This window comes from Rattus norvegicus, chromosome 7 (assembly GCF_021556685.1).
Source record: "Rattus norvegicus strain SHRSP/BbbUtx chromosome 7, alternate assembly SHRSP_T2T, whole genome shotgun sequence".
NCBI lineage: Eukaryota > Metazoa > Chordata > Mammalia > Rodentia > Muridae > Rattus > Rattus norvegicus.
Genome location: NC_141540.1, coordinates 94,963,593 through 94,982,559, shown reverse-complemented (window position 1 = coordinate 94,982,559; position 18,967 = coordinate 94,963,593). Strand labels below are relative to the sequence as shown.

General features: G+C 40.2%; 1 protein-coding gene across 6 annotated transcripts in view; it reads left to right on the top strand.

The window, feature by feature from the left end:
• The first annotated feature begins 13,218 nt into the window (after positions 1 to 13,218).
• Positions 13,219 to 18,967, top strand: part of Samd12 (sterile alpha motif domain containing 12) — a 497,054-nt gene continuing 491,305 nt past the window's right edge. For 4 of the 6 annotated variants that reach the window (XM_087558010.1, XM_087558008.1, XM_087558009.1 and 1 more), the window contains exon 1: positions 13,219 to 13,348. In XM_087558010.1, coding sequence (XP_087414136.1) covers positions 13,336 to 13,348 — 13 coding nt within the window. In that variant the 5' untranslated portion in view covers positions 13,219 to 13,335. The remainder of the gene's footprint in view (positions 13,349 to 18,967) is intronic. The other 2 variants (NM_001438538.1, NM_001438537.1) reach the window with 1 other exon arrangement.

The following is an 18,967-nucleotide window of genomic DNA, read 5'->3' as shown; positions in this document are numbered from 1 at the left end:
GACCCTTTTTTGAGGATAATGTCCAATATCTAATTTTGAATCATAGTTAAACATACCTGTGTAAAGCCTTGGTTTTGTTTTCTTTTATTGCAGTTTCTCACACATTAGCATTAGTTAAAATTATGGTCAATACTTTCTCCATACAGTGTGGAGTTTCTGAATAGGTAGATTTAATAAAGGTTCCAGAAGGCTGCAAAGACAAACAACTTTCACGAGGTATTGCTCCAGAGTCTCAAATGTAGCCTTTAAAGAAAAATGCTATGACTTCTAAATGATGATAGAGGAGTTGGGTCTACTGTGAGTTGAGCTGTAATCCCCCAAACAGAAATATCAAAATTCTAATTCCCAGCATCTGTGAATATGATCTTATTTGGAAGTATTGTTATTGAATGTAGGATCAAGGGAAGCTCGAAAGATTGTCACTATCACTATCTTAAGGATGGGACATCAAGAGGTAGAGAATCACCCATGGCTAAGAAATCCATATGGTAATTAAGTCAGAACAAGGGTAGAGCTACTACAAACCAAGGAATGTGAAATATTGCCAAAGTCAGAGAGTCCTTTCTGGGAAGTTTTTTGAGTACGGACCTGCTAACACTGTAATTTCAGAGAAGTGTAAAGCATACATTTATGTTGTTTGGCACTACCCAGGTTATGACAGTCTGTTGTGAAAGCTATGAGAAATGTATACGCAGTGGGATGAAGCTTGGATAGTTATCCCATTTTTCTCTTTATCTACGTGCATATCTTTCTGTTTCCTTTTAATAGGAAGAGTATATTCGTCAATGCCTTAACTTTGGTATGACCATTAAAATGCTGCAATTCTGTATCAGATTTTAAAGCTTTGCAGTCTTTCATTTCTTCTCTTATTCCTTTGTCCAGCTAGCTTCCCAGGTAGTTGCAAACCTTCATTCATGGTCAGTGATACCAGTGAGTTTCCTTGAACCTGCAGTGAGGACCAGAGCTCAAGTCCCAGACCCCTTCACTAAAAACCAAGCTAAAACTAGAATAGCAGCAATCTCTCCCACAATCTCATGGCCTGAACAAAGATATATTAATTTCATTTCTATTTCTATAACGAAATAGCTGAAGTTGGATAAGGTACACAGAAAAGCGGATACTTGCTTCACAGCACTGGAGGTCCAAGAGCATACCATTGTTATTAGCTAAGCCTTAGTGAGGATCCCATAGCAGGTGATAGAAGGAGAGTTCACATGGCAAGACAGAATGATGGGGTTTAATGGAGACCATTATTAATTACTTCCAAGGCCATACCTACAGTGAATTAATAACCTTACTTTATAAAGGCCCCATCATCTCCTAATGGGTACTGGGTACTAAGCAGCCAATATATTAATGTTTAGGAAACATATCCAAAGTTGTATTCAAGTCATATGACACAGCACTCAAGTACTGTACTCTACCTGGCTCCCCTACACTATTTCGTCCTGATGGGATCTGGGACCTTTACTTTTGCAGCATTTTAATGGTCATACTAAAGTATCTACTATGACAACATTAGGAGATGATGGGGCCTTTACAAAGAAAGGTCATTGATTCACTGAGTTATGGCCTTGGAAATAATAATGGTGCCCATTAAATCATTTAGTGTCTTGTCATGTGAACTCCTTCTATTTTCTGCTATGGGGGCCTCACTAAGGCTCAGCTAATAACAGTTGTGTGCTCTTCAACCTCCAGTGCTGTAAACTAAATATCCTCTTTTCTACCATCATTGTGAAATAATAGTTCTTAAATCAACTTGTCTGTTATTTCTGAACTGATCTCATTCATATAAATGTGTGCTCCTAAAAGAGCATGGAATATTCCTGGTCCACCCTCTGACTGTTCCACATTCCATACCTCCTCCCTACCACACCCCCATCTCCATGAGGATGTCCCCACCACACCCACCCCACCAGACTATGGAGGGCTTTTTAAAAAACTTGACTTTCAATGGGGGAGGTGGATGGGGACGGAAACACCCTTATAGAAAAAGGGGAGGTGAAAGGGATAGGGGGCTTATGGACTGGCAAAGGGAATATTTGAAATATAAATAAAGAAAAATCCAATTGAAAAAAAACTTTGGCTTTCAAGGCTGGGTCCCCCTGTGTAAGGAATGTCAAGACAGGGATGTGGGAAGGGGGTGTGGTTGGGGAAGGCGAACACCCCTATAGAAGAAAGGGGAGGGGATGGGATAGGGGGCTTTTGAACAGGAAACCTGCAAAGGGAATAAAATTTGAAATGTAAAGAAAATAAAACCAATAAAAATGGAGCATGGAATATTAAAAGAAAGGCAAAATATTAAGATATAATTGTTTTTGAAAAATAATGGTTTAATATTATTATGTAATTAATTCATGGATTACTTCAATCAGTCTTTTATAAACATATAGGATATTGATTACATCTTTATTATGAGTCAGAGGACTGGATTGTCAAAAGTGAAGAATAAGGAGCTTAGGAGATAGCTCAGTCAGTAAACTCTTTACCATACAAATATCAGGACTTTAGTTCAGATCTTTAGAATACTTGTAAAATGCTGGGCATGGTGGGACGTGATCCTAGCACTAGAGAGGTGGAGTCAGAGGTAGTTAGATGGGCTCCAGATTCAGTGACTTATGTTGTCTTTACATTATACTCTGGCATAGTTCATGAACATGCATACATACACAAAAGTTCACATGCTTGTTAAGAACACATGCACACCATATACACATATACACACAGTGAGCAAAAACAGAGTTCATGGAATGAAAGAGGGCAGTTACATCAATTCTGACCAAAATCATCATTTTGTGTTTTGGGACATTGGACAAATTACTTAATTTCACTAAGCCTCAGTTTTCTCATCTGAAAAAGATAATAGCTGATGGTCTCAAATGAGTGGCATAAATGTGTGTGTGTGTGTGTGTGTGTGTGTGTGTGTGTGTGTGTGTGTACTGATAATTATAATGATTCAGTAAATGCCAGTGATAATAACAATAATGTGAAAATAGGTATAATGAATTATTTATTGAGTATTTACTGTGTAAGCAGGATTATGACAGAATGTCTAAGTTCATGCATAAAGCATGAGATTCTTCTAGCACTTAAAGTGTTTATGCTTAACCATATCTTACTAAGAAACACAGAACATAGAAGATGAATTATGGGAAAAAACAGATGAGATCTGGAGTTTCCCTTTAACTAAAATTATGTGTATCAGTTCAAAACTGCACTTGTTATGTACATTGAAGAGATTGTTCAGTGATTAAGTACACTTGCTTATCATGCAAAAGGCCAAAGTTCAATCTCCAGCACCCACATGAAGGTTTGTGTATGCATCATATGTACACATGCAGGCAAACACTTATGCATATAAAATAAATTTAAGTATTACTGTACTTTTCTGCTGATAATGGATACCAAAGATTACAATCTTAACAAATGTACAATTTTTATTTTCTCTTTTTCAAAATTCCAGATATAGCTGGTATCAAGCACCCCTATTTGGTTTTTGTTTGTTTGTTTGTTTGTTGGTTGGTTGGTTGGTTGGTTGGTTGGTTGCTGATGGTGTTGTTATTTTCTCAATGCTTTTGTGATCTATGTTACTAACCATAGATACTAACCAACAATTCAAAATGGCTGCTGAAGCTTCCACAACTACTGTGTTAAAGGCAGGAAACTGGAGGAATGAGGAAAGGGCAAAAGTGAACAACACTAGTTTTCATTTCCATATTTTAAAAAAAAAGCTATTCCTAAAATCTTATTTAAAAAGAAACACAACGTGTAATTGGCTAGACTTCAGTCACACACACACAAAAAAAAGCTAGAGCATTTAGTTATTCAAAACACCATCAAAATTCCATTAATAAGAAAAAAGGGATTACAAATTAGCTTCCCTTCCCACTCCCCCTGCACCACCTTCCCTGCTTGCTGTGTCCTCTAGGACAAATCCAGCTACTCTGAGCTGTCAGCTATCCCCAGAGGTTCTCCCTTCTACTGACACCTCTCCAGCCACTCTCACCAGACCTGTGAATCCTTAACCACACAGACCTGCAGATCCTGAAACATACAGACTTGCTGATCTGGAATCATACAGCTAAATAATACCCAGCAGAGGTGGGCCATACAAGGACCATTAAGTTTAACCCCTCTCTCAATACCCTTACTACAACAGGAACATCAAGGGACCAAAACCATCCAGATGTTTAAAGACTCTCGAAAGAACATAATCAATTAAAGCCAGATCAATATGACACCATCAGGGCACAGCTACCCTACTACAGCAAGCCCTGGATATCCTAACACAAATGAAGCACAAGAAGATTGCCTTAAATCCAATCTTATAAAGATGATAGATGCCTTTAAAGAAGAAAATGAATAAATCTTTCAAAGAAATGCAGGAGAACACAATTAAATCGGTGAAGGAAAAAATAACACTGTATTAGACCTGAAAATGAAAATAGAAAAAACAAATAAAAAACAAACTAAGGGAATCCTAGAGATGGAAAATGAAGGGAAGAGAACAGGAACAATGGACGAAAGCAGAATATAAGAGATGGAAGAAAGTCTCAGGTATAGAAGATACAATAGAAGAAATTGATGCATCAGTCAAAGAAAATTTTAAATAAAAAATTTCCTTACACAAAACATTTAGGAAATCCAGGTTACCATTAAAGAGATCTAACCTAAGAATAATAGGAAAAGAAGAAGGTAAATAATTCCAGAAACAAGGCCCAGAAAATATTTTCAACAAAATCATAGAAGAAAACTTTCCCAACCTAAATAAAGAAATGCCTATAAACAAACATACAAGAAGTTTATAGAACACAGATCAAAGCGGGCCAGAAGAGAAAATCCTCCTGCTGTATAATAATCAAAACACAGGACAAAGAAAGAATATTAAAAACCAAAAGGGGAAAATGCCAGGTAAAATATGAAGACAGACCTATCAAAATTACATCCAACTTCTCAACAGAGACTGGAAATGCCTGAACAGATATCTTGTAAACTCTAAGAAACCAGAGATGCCAACCTAGGTTGCTATACCCAACATAACCTTCAATCACTATAGGTGGATTAAAACAAGATATTTCAAGACAAATCCAAATTCAGCAATATATATCCACAAATCCAGCCCTACAGAAAATAATAGAAGGAGAACTCCAGCCCAAGGAATATATCTATATCCAAGAAAACACAGAAAATAAGTAATTCCATACAAGTAAAAACAAGAGAAGCTTGTACACACACACACACACACACACACACACACACACACACACACACACACTAATATCACCAACATTAAAATAATAGAAAATAACAACCACTGGTTATTAATATCTCTCAACATCACAGACTCAATAAATAGACAAAGTCTGACAGAATGGATGGAAAAACAGGATCTATCATTCTACTGCATAATTGAAACACACCTCAGGAATAAATATCACCTCAAAATAAAGGGCTGAAAAAGTTTCCAAGCAAACAGATCCAAGAAGCAAACTGGAGTAGCCATTCTAATATCTAATAAAATAGACTTTCAACTGAAATTAATGAAAAGAGACTGGGAATGATACTTCATACTCGTCAAAAGAAAAATCTATCAATTTGGTATCTCAATTCTAAACATCTATTCCACAAAGGGGATACACATTTGAAAATAACACTGGGAGACTTGTACACCCCACAAATTGTCTCACCAATTGATAGATCATCCAGACAAAAACTGAACAGAGAAATAATGAAACTAACAGATATTATGAATCTAATGGACCTAATAGATATCTATAGAACATCTCACCCAAATACCAAAGAATATTCATCAAAGAATATAGAGTCTTCTCAGCAATTCATAGATCTTTTCCCAAAATTAACTATATAGTTGATCACAAAGCAAGCATCAACAAATACACCATGGATTAAAGCTGAACTTCAACAACAAAAACACCAGACAAACTATATACTCATGGAAATTGAACAAATCTCTACTCAATGATCTCTGGGTCAGGAAAGAAATAAAGTAATTACGACTTTTTAAAATTCAATGAAAATGAAGGCACAACACACCCAAATTTATGGAACACAATGAATGCAGTGCTAAGGGGGAAATTTCATAGTATTAAGAGACTTCATAAAGAAGTTAGAAAGTTCTCACACAGCAATTTAAAACTACACAGAAAGTTCTAGAAAGAAGAAGAAAGGGAGGAGGAGAAGAAAGAAGAGGAGGAGGAATAGGAGGAAGGGGAGGAAGAGGAGGAAGAGGAGGAAGAGGAGGAAGAGGAGGAGGAAGCAAGCACACCAAAGAGGAGCAGAAGGCAGAAAATAATCAAAATTTTGGCTGAAATCAGTCAGTTAGAAACAAAGAAAACAATAGAAAAAAATCAATGAAACCAAGAGCTGGTTCTTTGAGAAAATCAATGAGACAGACAAGCCCTTAGCCAAACTAATGAAAAGACAGAGAGACAGTACCCAAATACACAAAATCAGGGCTGAAAAAAGAGACATAGCAACAGACACCAAGGAAATTCAAATAATCATTAAGTCTTACTGCAAAAGTCTGACCTCCCCCAAAATTGAAAATGCTAACAAAATGGACAATTTTTTAGACAGACACCACTTACCAAAGTTAAATCAAGATCAGGTAAACTATTCAAACAGTTTATAACCCCTAAGAAAATAGAAGCAGTCAGTAAAATTCTTCCAACCAAAAGTCCAGGGCCAGATGGTTTTAGTGCAGAATTTTACTAAACTTTCAAAGAAGAGCAATTGCCAATACTCCTCAAACTATTGCACAAAACAGAAACAGAAGGAACACTACCTAATTCATTCTATGAGGCCATAGTCACCCTGATACCTAAACTACACAAAGACTCAACAAAGAAAGAGAACTTCAGACAGATTTCTCTTATGAACATTGATGCAAAAATACTCAATAAAATGCTCACAAACCAAATCCAAGAACACACCAAAAACATTATTCAGCACGATCCAGTAGGCTTCATCCTACTGTAATGGTTCAGTATACTAAAATCCATCAACCTAATCCATCATATAAACAAAATCATGATTATATCATTAGGTGATAAAAACACCTTTGACAAAATCCATCACCCCTTCGCATTAAAAGTATCAGAGAGATTGGGGATACAAGACATATCTAAACATAATAAAAGCAATATACAGCAAGCCAATAACCAACATCAAGCTAAATGAAGAGAAACTGAAAGCAATCCCACTACAATCAGGGAAAAGACAAGGCTGCCCACTCTCTCCATATCTATTCATTATAGTACTTGAAGTTCTAGCCAGAACACTAAGATAGCTAAAGGAGGTCAAGGGGATACAAAATGGGAAGGAAGAATTCAAAGTACAGCTATTTGCTGATGGTATAATAGTATAAATAAGTGACCCCAAAAATTCTATCTACATTTGATCAACACCTTCAGCAAAGTGTCTGGATACAAAATTAACTGAAAGAAATCAGTAACCCTCAATTATACAGATGATAAACTGGCCAAGAAATTAGGAAAACAACACCTTTTACAATACCCAAGAATAATCTAACATATCTTGGTGCAACTCTAATCAACCAAATGAAAGACTTATATGACAGTAAGTTCAAATTGCTGAAGAAAGAAATTGAGAAAGATATCAGAAGATAGAAAGACTACCCATGCTCATGGATTGGCTGGATTAACAGTGAAAATGGCCATCTTAGCAAAAAGTCATTTACAGAGTCAATGTAATTCCAACAAAAATTCCAACGCAATTCTTTACAGACTTTCATTACATCAGATCTCAACTCTATGTGGAAAAACAAAAAGATCTAAGATGGCAAAAACAATCCTGAACAGCAAACAAACTTCTTGGGGGTCACCATCCCTGACTTCAAGCTATACTACAGAGCAATAGTAATAACTATTGCAAAGTATTGGTATAGGAACAGACAGATTGATTAACAGATTAGAATAAAAGACCCTGAAATAGACACTTATTTTTTGACAAAGAAGGCAAAAACCATACAATGGAAAAAGAAAACATCTTCAACAAATGTTTCTGGTCTAACTGGATGTCTGCAAGTAAAAAATGCAATTAGATCTATGTCTGCCACCCTGCACAAAACTCAAATTCACGTGGATTAAAGACCTCAACATAAAACCAGATACAGGAAATCAAATAGAACAGAAAGGGGGAAATAGCATTGAATCCCTTGGTACCAGAGACAACTTTCTGAATGGTATTCCAATGGCTTAGGCTCGAAGATCAATAATTTAAAAAATGGGATCTCATGAAACCAAAAAGCTTCGGTAAGGCAAAGGACATTGTCAATAGGACAAAACAGAAGCCTACTGATTTGCAAAGCATCTTCACTAACCCCATATCTGACAGGGGGCTAATATCCAAAACATATAAAGAACTCAAGATGTTAGAGACCAATGACACAAATAACCCAATTTAAAAATGAGGTACCTAGCTAAGCAGAGGCTTCTCCAACAGAGAAATCCCAAATGGCTGAGAAGCACTTAAAAAAAATCTAAATCCTTAGTCTTCAGGGAAATGCAAATGAAAACAACCCTGAGATTCTATTTTACACCCATCAGAATGGCTAAGATCGAAATCTCACATGCTGGTGAAGTTGTGGAGCAAGGGGAACACTCCTCCATTGCTAGTGGGATTAAAACTTGTGCAGCCACTTTAGAAATCAATTTAGCATTTCCTCAGAAAACTGGGAGTAGCTCAACCTAAAGACTCAGCTATACCACTTCTGGGAATATATCCAAAAGATATTCTACCATCCCACAAACACACTTGTTCAACCATGTTCATAACAGGTTTATTTGTGATAGAAAATGGAAATAACCTAGTGCCCCTTAACTAAAAATGTAGATCAAAGAAAATGTGGTTTATCTACAAATTGGAATACCATTCAGCTGTGAAAAACAAAGACATCATTAATTTTGCAGGCAAATGGCTGAATTTAGGGAATATTATCCTGAGTGAGGTAACCCAGTCCCAAAAGGATATGCATAGTATGTATTCACTTATAAGTGAATATCAGCCATAAAATACAGGGTGCCCATGCTATACTCCACAAACCCAAGGAGGCTGGACAGGGAGAAGGGTATAGCCAAAAATGTTTGAGACTACTTAGAAGGGGGGATGAAATTGTTGTGGAAGGTCGATGGGGGAAGGGAACTGGCTGGGATAGGGGATTTAGGAGGGGAGTGGTGGGGTTTAGGGGTTGGTTGTGGGAAGGGACAGGGGGATGGCCAGACAACCATAAGAATTGAATAGAAATCTGCAATCGACACGATGGAAGGTAAGGGGCATCTCCAGGAAGTGACAGGGACTTGGGATAAGGGAGGGTCCCAAGATTCAGTGGGGATGTCCTTATGTATGACTCTTTGGATTGGGTATACGGAACCTGAAGCCACCTTCTGTAGCCAGGCAGGAACTCTAGTTAGAGCTATAGGGACATCAACCCACCCAAAAACTTTCAACCCAAAATTTATCCTGTCTACAAGAAATGCAGGCATGGGGAATGGATCAGAGACTGAGGGAACAGTCAACCAATAACTGGCCCAAGTTGAGACCTATCTTAGGGGCAAGTACTATTCCTGACACTATTAATGATATTCTGTTATGTTTGCAGACAGGAGTTTAGCATGGGTCTCCTCTGAGAGGCTCCACCCAGCAGCTGACCCAGATGGATGCAAAGACCTATAACCGAAAAGTGGATGGAACTTGGGAACTCTTAGGGAAGAGTTGGAAGAAGGATTGTGGGCCTCGAAAAAGATAGGAACTCCACAGGAAGACAAATGTCATCAACTAACCGGAACCTTTGGGGGCTCTCATAGGCTGAACCACCAAAGAAAGACTATATAGGGTCTGGACCTAGACCCATTCTGTCACATGTAGCAGGTATCCAGCTTGGTTTTCACGTGTGTCCTGAACAACTGGAGTGGGAACTACCCAAAAGCTGTTGCCTGTCTGTGGAATATATTCTTCCAGCTGGGCTGCCTGGCCTGCTCTTAGTGAAACAGGATGTTCCTAGTCCAGAAGAGATTTGATGTGTTATGGTGTGTGGCATACACAAGGGGTAGCCTCCACCCTCTCAGAAGAAAAGTGGAGGAGGGAGGGAGGAGGGACAGTGAGTGGGCTGTAAACTGAATAAATACAAATTTTAAAAATGAATTAAGAATGAAAGAAGAAAGAAAAGTGGAGAATGAACATCCAGACAGTAATTCATAGGCTATGCTGAACTGGTGTATATGGTCAAGTCATCAATCCTTTTGTGTTGAGTTTCCTTAGCTATGAGAGGAAACTCTGGCTCCAGCTTCAGTTGTCAGTAGTAGTAAATAAGAAATGAGCAAAATGCACACACTGTAGCTATGTGGACCATGACATCAGTCAATAGACACTTCAGTGTCATTCTATGAGTAATTAATAGCTAGATCAAGATAATGGAAAAGAAGTAATGTTATGAGAAGTTTATATAAAAGGATCCAGGTAGGCAGCTAGCTATACATAGAACCATTGTAATTTATCAGTGGACAAAGCCAAACATTTCCCTGTCCAATTTAGTATTCTTCACTTGTTCCTTTTGCTTTTAAGGAGAGCCAGGGTCCTATGGATAGGACGTAAGGCATGTATGCTCTTAGATGTTTCTCAGTACCTTGACAGGTACAACTTTTCCTAGACGCTTCCTGAAAGTTCATGGTCTTTCCTATCTGCTTGTACAGGTGTTTTAAGCATTACCAGGAATTTTCTGTCTTCTACTTTGTCCCTATGACTTTGGTGTGTTTCTCACCATCTGGGTCAAGCATCAGGTTGCTGGAAGACCTTCTATTGTTTGAATCTGAAATGTCTGTCATAGGCTCAAGCCTTGATTTTTAAAGCTCTATTTTAAGGTCGGGGAGGCTTAGGAAGTAAGGTCTGAGCAGCAGAAGCATCATTGGTGTGGCAGGCAGGCCTTTAAGGGTTTTAACCGTTTCCTTAGCCTTTTCTCTCTGCTTCCTGTCTGTTGCACGTGATGACTCTCTATTCCACGATCATACATCTTCCATTCCCTGCTATGAACTGTAACTGAAGCTGTGAGCCAAATCAAGCTCTTCCTCCTCCAAGCTGCTACTACTGTCTGATATTTTGGCACAGTGATGAGAAATGGTAGCTAATATTCTTGCATATAGTAGTTACTTGTCCAATATGTTATTCTTGATGACTTGTGGTCTCTCCAGGATTTAGTTATTTCTGTCTGCTTCTTATTTTGGCTATTTTGGTGAGGGCCACAGTTCTCACCTACACGCTGAGAATCCGGGCATTAGCCATGATTTAAAATGTCTGCTTCATTGAAGCTTCTATGTTCAGCCACATAACATTGATCCAGCTACTAGTTCAGTGCAGGATGCTTTATGTCTCAAACTAGTATTTTCTCCAACATCTTACTTATACTAAAAACAACTCGTTGACACCCTTGTGTGAAAAGATATCAAAGCCTTAACAGAATTTTAGCTCTACAAGAGAACTAAAATAAATTTTTGCATGAACAGTAGACTTCAGTGGTTTTAAAAGTTTAGTATCACCCAAATCATTAAAAGTTTGAAAATGAGGTAATGACTTTAAGCTTTTGCTATGGAGTTTTAAAGGCCTTACAGTGAGACTTAAGTGACTATGTTTGTACAGTCATGTGTGAGCACCAATGGCAGAGTCTGCCGTCTGCCTTTCTGTTCTATTCACTCTCTCTAAGGAGAAACTCAACTCTCTCATAATGTTTTATACATTGAGCACCAAGGAAGAGGCTAGATTTTAGTTCTGCTCATATTTTCAATGCTCGATGGTGTATTAGGTTAGAAGATTGTTTTCACCTGGACTTCGCCTCGCTGGACTGATCTTGCCCTATTGTATCTAGAATGAATGGCTTAGGTTTGATTTGCACACACTTTTGTAGACTCAGAATTAAACCAACATCAGTGGTGCTTAATACTTAGATAAAAAGTAGGTTTTTAAAATATCTGTACACAATTACATTACCCAATAGGAGAACTAAGCTTGTTCTTACTAAGCAGGAAAAAAGAACAAAAATAAGTGTGTAGGTATTCACTCTGAAAGAAAACTGTCCTTCTGGTGATCAAGATAAGACAAAGTCAGTGGCAAGTGTGGGGACATCAAAACTTTGGAATTACTTCCTGAAAGTTCTTTTTGGGAAAAGATATAAAAGCAAGCTTAAACGAAAATAAGTTCCCAAGACCATTTACTTATCCCAACCAGCCATACCTGTGTCTGCATTTTTGATGGAGGAGAAAACGGCGGAGGAGTTTAATTTTTTTTTATCAGTATTGGCCAGGTCTGAGTATCTGCCATATATATGAGTCTCCATTAATTAATTAATTATTTAATTAATTAATTAAATGTTACCAGCCAGCCCCACAGGAAGGTCATAAGTTCAGGGGTGGGAAGAAATTGCACGGTGTAAAGTGTTACTTATATGACTCTATCATAGGCAGCCAAGGGGCTTCCCAGCCAGGAAAGTTGATAGACTTTGGAAGTCAGCTGTCCCATGCTCTGATGCCCTGTAATGTAATCTTAACAGCCTCTTTAGGATGTTGTCTTTGGAAGATTTTAAAGTTACTACACCCTTATCGGTATTTAACCCTGAGAACAACCAAGAGGTTCAGAAGTCAGCTGTTTCTCTCAAAGGGATCCCCATAACCCCAAACACTTCAGGATGCCTGGGAACAAGTTTTAATTGCACCTTGTGGAGCAGGTCTCTGGCCCAGAGGGACCGCCACAGACATCCGGCACGTCTGCTTTCCTCACTGACCCAGTAAGCCGAGGGTCCAGTGGTCCGTACCCACTCAGTGGCTGCCCTGCTGCCTCCTGGTCAAAGACTGCTAGGTGCAGAAGAGCTTCGAATTGACAGCTAAGGTCTCTATCAAGAGTCCTCTCAAAGCTGAAAGAAGCCAGGCACACAGCAGCCTGGGAGATGTAGTCCCCCTAAATGTCATCCATCATTCTCGCGGTTCCCTCCCGAGGTCTCTAGAAGAGAAGGTAGTCAGTCGAATGCTACAGAATCTAGATTAAACGACCATACTGTGGCAGCGGAATCGAGCCTCACGGGACAAGTGGGAAGCTTCGAGGGTAATGGGGATTGTACAGGAAAGGACTACAACTCCCATGCCGCCTCGCGCGGAGCAGGAGCCGGCTGCTCGCTTTGCGTGACCGCAGCAGGTTGGTCCTGGAGCAGATGAGCGCAGAATATTTAGGCGAAAGCGAGGGGAGGGGGGAGCGCGGGCAGGAGGAGTACCTCGGCCAAGAAAATTATGCATGCGTTAGGCAAGCTCTGAGAGAATGGCTGTGGAAGGTAAGGGACGCTTGGGGCGTTTTAAGCTCCCTCTTAACCCGCGCACTCCAATTCACACATCCCTGATGAAGCTCGGCTCCGGTGGGGAGGAGAGAAAAGGGGGTGGCGGCAACCGGGCCCCTTCTCCCTTGTACCACTTGGTGCTCACCTGAGCCCTGCAAGGCCAGGAGGCACCTGCTTCACTTGTCTTTGAGAGAGGCGAGCAGGACATCAGGGCAGAAGGTGAAGGAAAGAGTGCAACCCAGCTTTATGATGGAAATGGGTGGACAACCGGGCAGTCCAGCGCGAGGGTTATAACCCTGACTTGCCCTTTTCCCTTCCCCTCCAGCCAAGGTAGACTGGGTGGCCACATTGCTGGGATGCACGCTTTGCCACTCCGCACGTGGGAAAGGACTCTAGCCTGGTGCGTCATCCAGAAGCTTAGACTGCCACTGGGTCGAGGACCCCTCGCTGTGTGTACCCAGCGGGGGCTGTAGCAGATACACCCCTAGGATAGGACTGTCTTTACACCAATTTCTATGTAGTCTGACCCAGGGTTAGCAAAGTTCATAGGATCAGAGTGTAAACCAGTTGCTCAGATTGAGAAATTCTTTTCTTTGAAGACTGCCTTCCTATTTCCTTGTATAATTTTAAACTTCAAATTTGCCATTTTGATTGCACAGCCCTGCCTCTTTTGAACTTTCTCGTTAAGAGTTGAGTCACACAATTTTTGAGGGATAGGAGTTTTCCATGTCACTTTTACTTACTTTAGAGCACAGACTTCTTGTTCAGGGGAGGTGGAGAAGGGGGGACCGGACATGCGTGGCAGGAGGGTTTCTGATGACAAATGAGAGGTCTCATACCTCCATGATGAGATACAATTAAATGAGTAGGATTGTAAGGGGAGCCTACCTTCGCTTCCAGAATTATGGTTCCTGAGTGCATCTAGGGTTAGAGGGGACCTGAAGCAGGAAAGGAAGGCGTGGTTGCCAGCTACATCAGGCCGCTTGCCAAAGGGAAATGAGACGGTTCCTTGGAGGCTACAGAGAAGAAAAGCTCCCAGGGTTTCTTGCTTCTGCCTCACCCCTCTGCCTCAGGAGACAGCAAACGAAATACCCTGGGCCTTTACTTGAAGTAGCAAGAGTCCAGCTCACACACTCAACACCCGTAAACTTAGGAGTGACTCTGGGTGATCTCAGGATCAAAGCCTCTGCTTTTAGCTTTCCTTTCCTAACTGTGCCAACGAAAATGTCCATCTCCCCGACACACACACTCTCCCCTTTTCTCAGTTAGAAAAGTATGTAGGCAGGTTGGTAGATAATAGATGATAGATAGATAGATAGATAGATAGATAGATAGATAGATAGATAGACAGACAGACAGACAGACAGAGCTGACACAGAAACAAAAGCCAGCATAAAATCCATCGGTGAAACTTGAGAACAAAGTCTGTTTATCTTCCACCACCTTTCCACCTTACCCATCGGACGGCATTAATTATGATCCCTCTTTTTTGTCCCCCATGTGAGGGACACTCTCTTCCACTTGGCAGTCCACAGTGTTCTTAAAGATAACTTTCTGTTCACTCTGAGAAGTTTAGAATAGAATTAGTCATATTTCTTGCCTGGTGGGGTTTCCATCAGTAAAGCCTGACCTTATAAAAACAGCAGCTCTGAACATTCATGAAGACTTCAAAGAGCTTATTTTATTTTCTAATGGCTTCCTTGACTGAAAAGCCTCGGTAATGAACAGAGTACCTAAGTTTGAATGGCAATGAGGACTGAAGTAGACAGGTGAAGAAAGTGTTTTAAACCTTCCCTGGAAGGGATTCCTGCCTGTAGTTTTTTGCAAAGATAGTTCTTACAGGATGAGATAATCCCATCCTGGTTACTTCTCAGAGGTCTTTCAAGGTTCAGGAAAGGTAATTTCCTCTAGAAACTTAGTCCAGACCTTCCAGCTCTTCTGCTTTTGCAAGCCATGGGGTCTCCTGCTCCGATATTTCCTTAACACCAGTGCTTAAATCTACCCTCCACACTTAATATGTCTCTCACAGGAATCTGACGCACTGGGAGCCTGAGACCATACACTCCAATTTCCCAGGCAGTTATGTAGAACTTGTCCCATAGCATGCCCTCAAAAGCTGCCTGTGGATTGCCTTACATACTTACTTGTGGAACTTTCATAACTGACTCCATAAGGGTACCTGAGGCTTCCTAGGTGTCCAAGTGCCACAGAAGTGGAATTTTAAGATATTTATTTAATGAAGGGTTCCCCCTCCTCGGCCCTCATGTTTGAAGACTCAAAACTATTGTTTTTTTTTTTCTGCTGCTGAGAATAGTATTGTCCTCTTAGTACTCATTTGAGATTTAGGGACTGGTACCCAGTGCTACTATTTCAGAGTTTTGTGCCCTTAGACCATCAGGAGGCTAAGTGTCCTAACCTGAATGACCATCACACACAGAATCCCAGGTCAAGATCAAATAATGATCAGTTTATGCATGTTCACTAAGAAATAGTGAGTCAAGGAAAGAGGAATTTTATCAGGGCAACTTGAAAAGAAATATAGCATATAATAATATCTGAGTTTTTGTGTTTATATCTATAAAAAAATGGACTTGCTAAGTTTTTAGGACAGTGTAGTAGAAGAGAGGTTTTACAGAAGGGTGCCTAGACACCTATGAGTGTTCCTTATACTCTCTGACAGTCCTCTCCTATAAAAAAGGCCTACCGTTTAGCACCTGTTTTACACTTTAACTTTTTACTTGTTCATGCCAGCCACGTTCCTCTAATTAGTAACAAATTAGATGGTTTTTATAATGTGTAACCCTCCTCTTAAGTAAACTTGAACTTGTAAAAATGTTAATTGCGAGTAGGGCACTTACTCATTTTGCTCAATGTGTGACTGCCTATTTAACATGGAAAGGGGTGTCCTTTGTTTACTGTTTTATGACTACCGTGATACATACATGCATGCATGCATACATACATACAGATGTATATATCACACTGAATTTAAGAATATCCTATTTGCTTATTAGCCTTAATTGTGGCTTTTGCTTTGTTTTTCATTTCTGGGTATCTGAACTTTTATATAACTACCTTAGGTTTTTACATCTTATGTTCAGGCCCCTGTGCACCCTCTGTGATGAATGAATGAAAGGTGACAAACTACAGGATACAATTGAATGGTTTTGTTTCTGTCCTTGCTTCCATACACATTTGCTTTCCAACCATGGGATAGGATGTTCTCTGACAGTCCTCATGGCATTGAGGTCATATTGTGATATTGAATATTTTTAAAGGGAGAATCTGTAATCATCCACTCTCCATGCATACAACGTGGAAACAATTGTACTCACTGATATGATTCTGACCTTTGGAAATTAGTTGTACTATTATAGGGAGAGGGGGAAATGTAGATCCAGAAATGTAGATCCACTAGAGGTGGTGTTTTCCTTGTCTCTGTGTTCTCTGAGGAGCACCTGGGACTTAGACAACAGTTGTTTCATGAATAAACATATGATTCCCCAGAGTTCAAGAAGAGTCTGTCTCCTTGTCCTTGGATCCTTCTTTATTCCTTTATCCTTGATTGTTGTTTTGTTGTTGTTGTTTTTGGTTTTTTTTTTTTTAAACAGTAGTAGGATGAGCGAGCATTCTACTCTTGGTGTTTCTACGGCAGAGCAAATAATATCTCCTCTTAAATGGCAAGAAAATAAGTTCTAATTTTCAGCACTAGAAGCTCCCTTCCCATCAAGCAAAGTATTTCAAATGGAAAGCTGTGTGCTCTAAGTGACATTTGTGATCTGAGGTTTTGATCTTAATTGATCATACTAGTCTGTCAAATGATATCTTACTACTCATTCAGAATCCAGAGTCTGTAGTTTTCCTGGAGTAAGCCTCTTGAAAGGCTAATTAACAGATGGCAAAGAGGAAAAGAATAGATACTTGTAGCAGTCATGGAATGGTGGGTTAGGGAGAGCTAGGAAATGCTGACCCTATCCAGTGATTTGAGAACTAAGCCCCTAGAAAGGAATAACGATATGAAATAACAATGTCACCTTTATCCCAAGCCATCACCTTGGTCACCTTTCAGACTCTGAATCATATCGTCAGTGGGCATGTTCACACTGCTACACTGTGGGTGAACTTACCCTTGTCGAGGAACTGCCCCTCATACTTAACAGCCTTAGAGCAGAAAGAACTGATACCCGCAGCTTCTCACTGAAGCCTGTGCCCTGTGGCTTCCACAAGCATGCACATAAGATTACTATCCTCTATTTTTATCCCTGCAAGAGGATGAGGAGAGAGAGCAGAAGCATTCTGATGCAATGCTCTGTTGTTCCATGCAATGGAAAGGAGGCTTCTCTGCCATCGTGTTATCCCACCCCGACTTTTATAACTACTTTTTATTTCCGCCTTACATCTAACCAATGTGTGCTCTCTGAATAGATGGATGAGAGACGGTGGGAGATGGATGAGAGATGGGTGGAATTATGAGTTATTTGAATCTCATACAGGCCATCCGGCCGAGGAACTCCCAACCCTGTCCACCTGTAGAAGAACTAAGACCGTGGGTGTCTCAATCCAAATGTTCCCAGTTCTCTTGCCATCAAAGGTTCCTCCTTGTTCCTCCTTGTTCCCCCTCGTCCTCCTCTTCCTCTTCCTACTCCTCCTTCTTCTTTTTGCTTAATTTCACTTTGTTTGCCAGCCCATCAGTTCTGATTTGCCTGCCTTGTCAGCTCTTGTTGATCACTGTCTTTGGATATAAGAACAGTGGACTGGTTACTCATCACTGTAAGTTCCTAGGGAGTGAATAAGAAAGGAGGCCTCAAAACCATGATAGAAAACTTGCCAGGGCAGAGGTTCCTGCCACTCCCATGACTCTTGCAACCTGCCTCAAACAGGGCTTGGTCTAATCCCATGGTTGCTTTACATAGCTCAGCCCTAATCCTTTTCATCCTTCCCTTGTCTTCCTTAATAGCTTTGCTGTTCTCATAGGCCAGAATGCACGAGGGTTGGAATAAAGATCGGGAGATGCTGGAAACCTTTACAGGTAGAACTGAGTGAAGTGCTGAGTCATGGCAGCTGCTGTGGTGTTGCAGAGAGGCCATCGGGAGTCTGAAGCCTTGAACTCTGAAGATGCTATGAGAAACAGGGTCCTTAGATAGTTTTCCTCTTTCTGGCAATGAACATGAGATGCTGTCCTTGTGGAAGGAACTATGCCAGATATGGTGACTGATAAGGGACCTGAGCCTCTCTGTTCCCCTGTCTCCTCCTCCCCTACCTACAATTTGGTGAAAGGGAGAAACCAAAAAGACAGAGTGCTGTAAGTGCTAAATAAAAGTACGTGGGAGGTCTGAGAACAAATGGGGCATTTAGGGACAGGCTAATGGAGGAGAAGCAGCGTTGAGTGAGCCTTTCATTAGGATTTATGGGTGTGGTCATGGGTAAAGGGCATGGAACATGTATGTGTGATGTGTACTCCAAAAGGGGTTTCTCCCAAATGCTAGTAGTAGTTTGGTTGTTTCCCGCTATAGACAAGAAAGTGAAAGAGAACACATCTAAGTCAGTCAGTTGTAAGCACCTAAATAAGTCAATTGTAGCAGGAATTAAAGGTACTGTCATTTGTTATGCAGAACT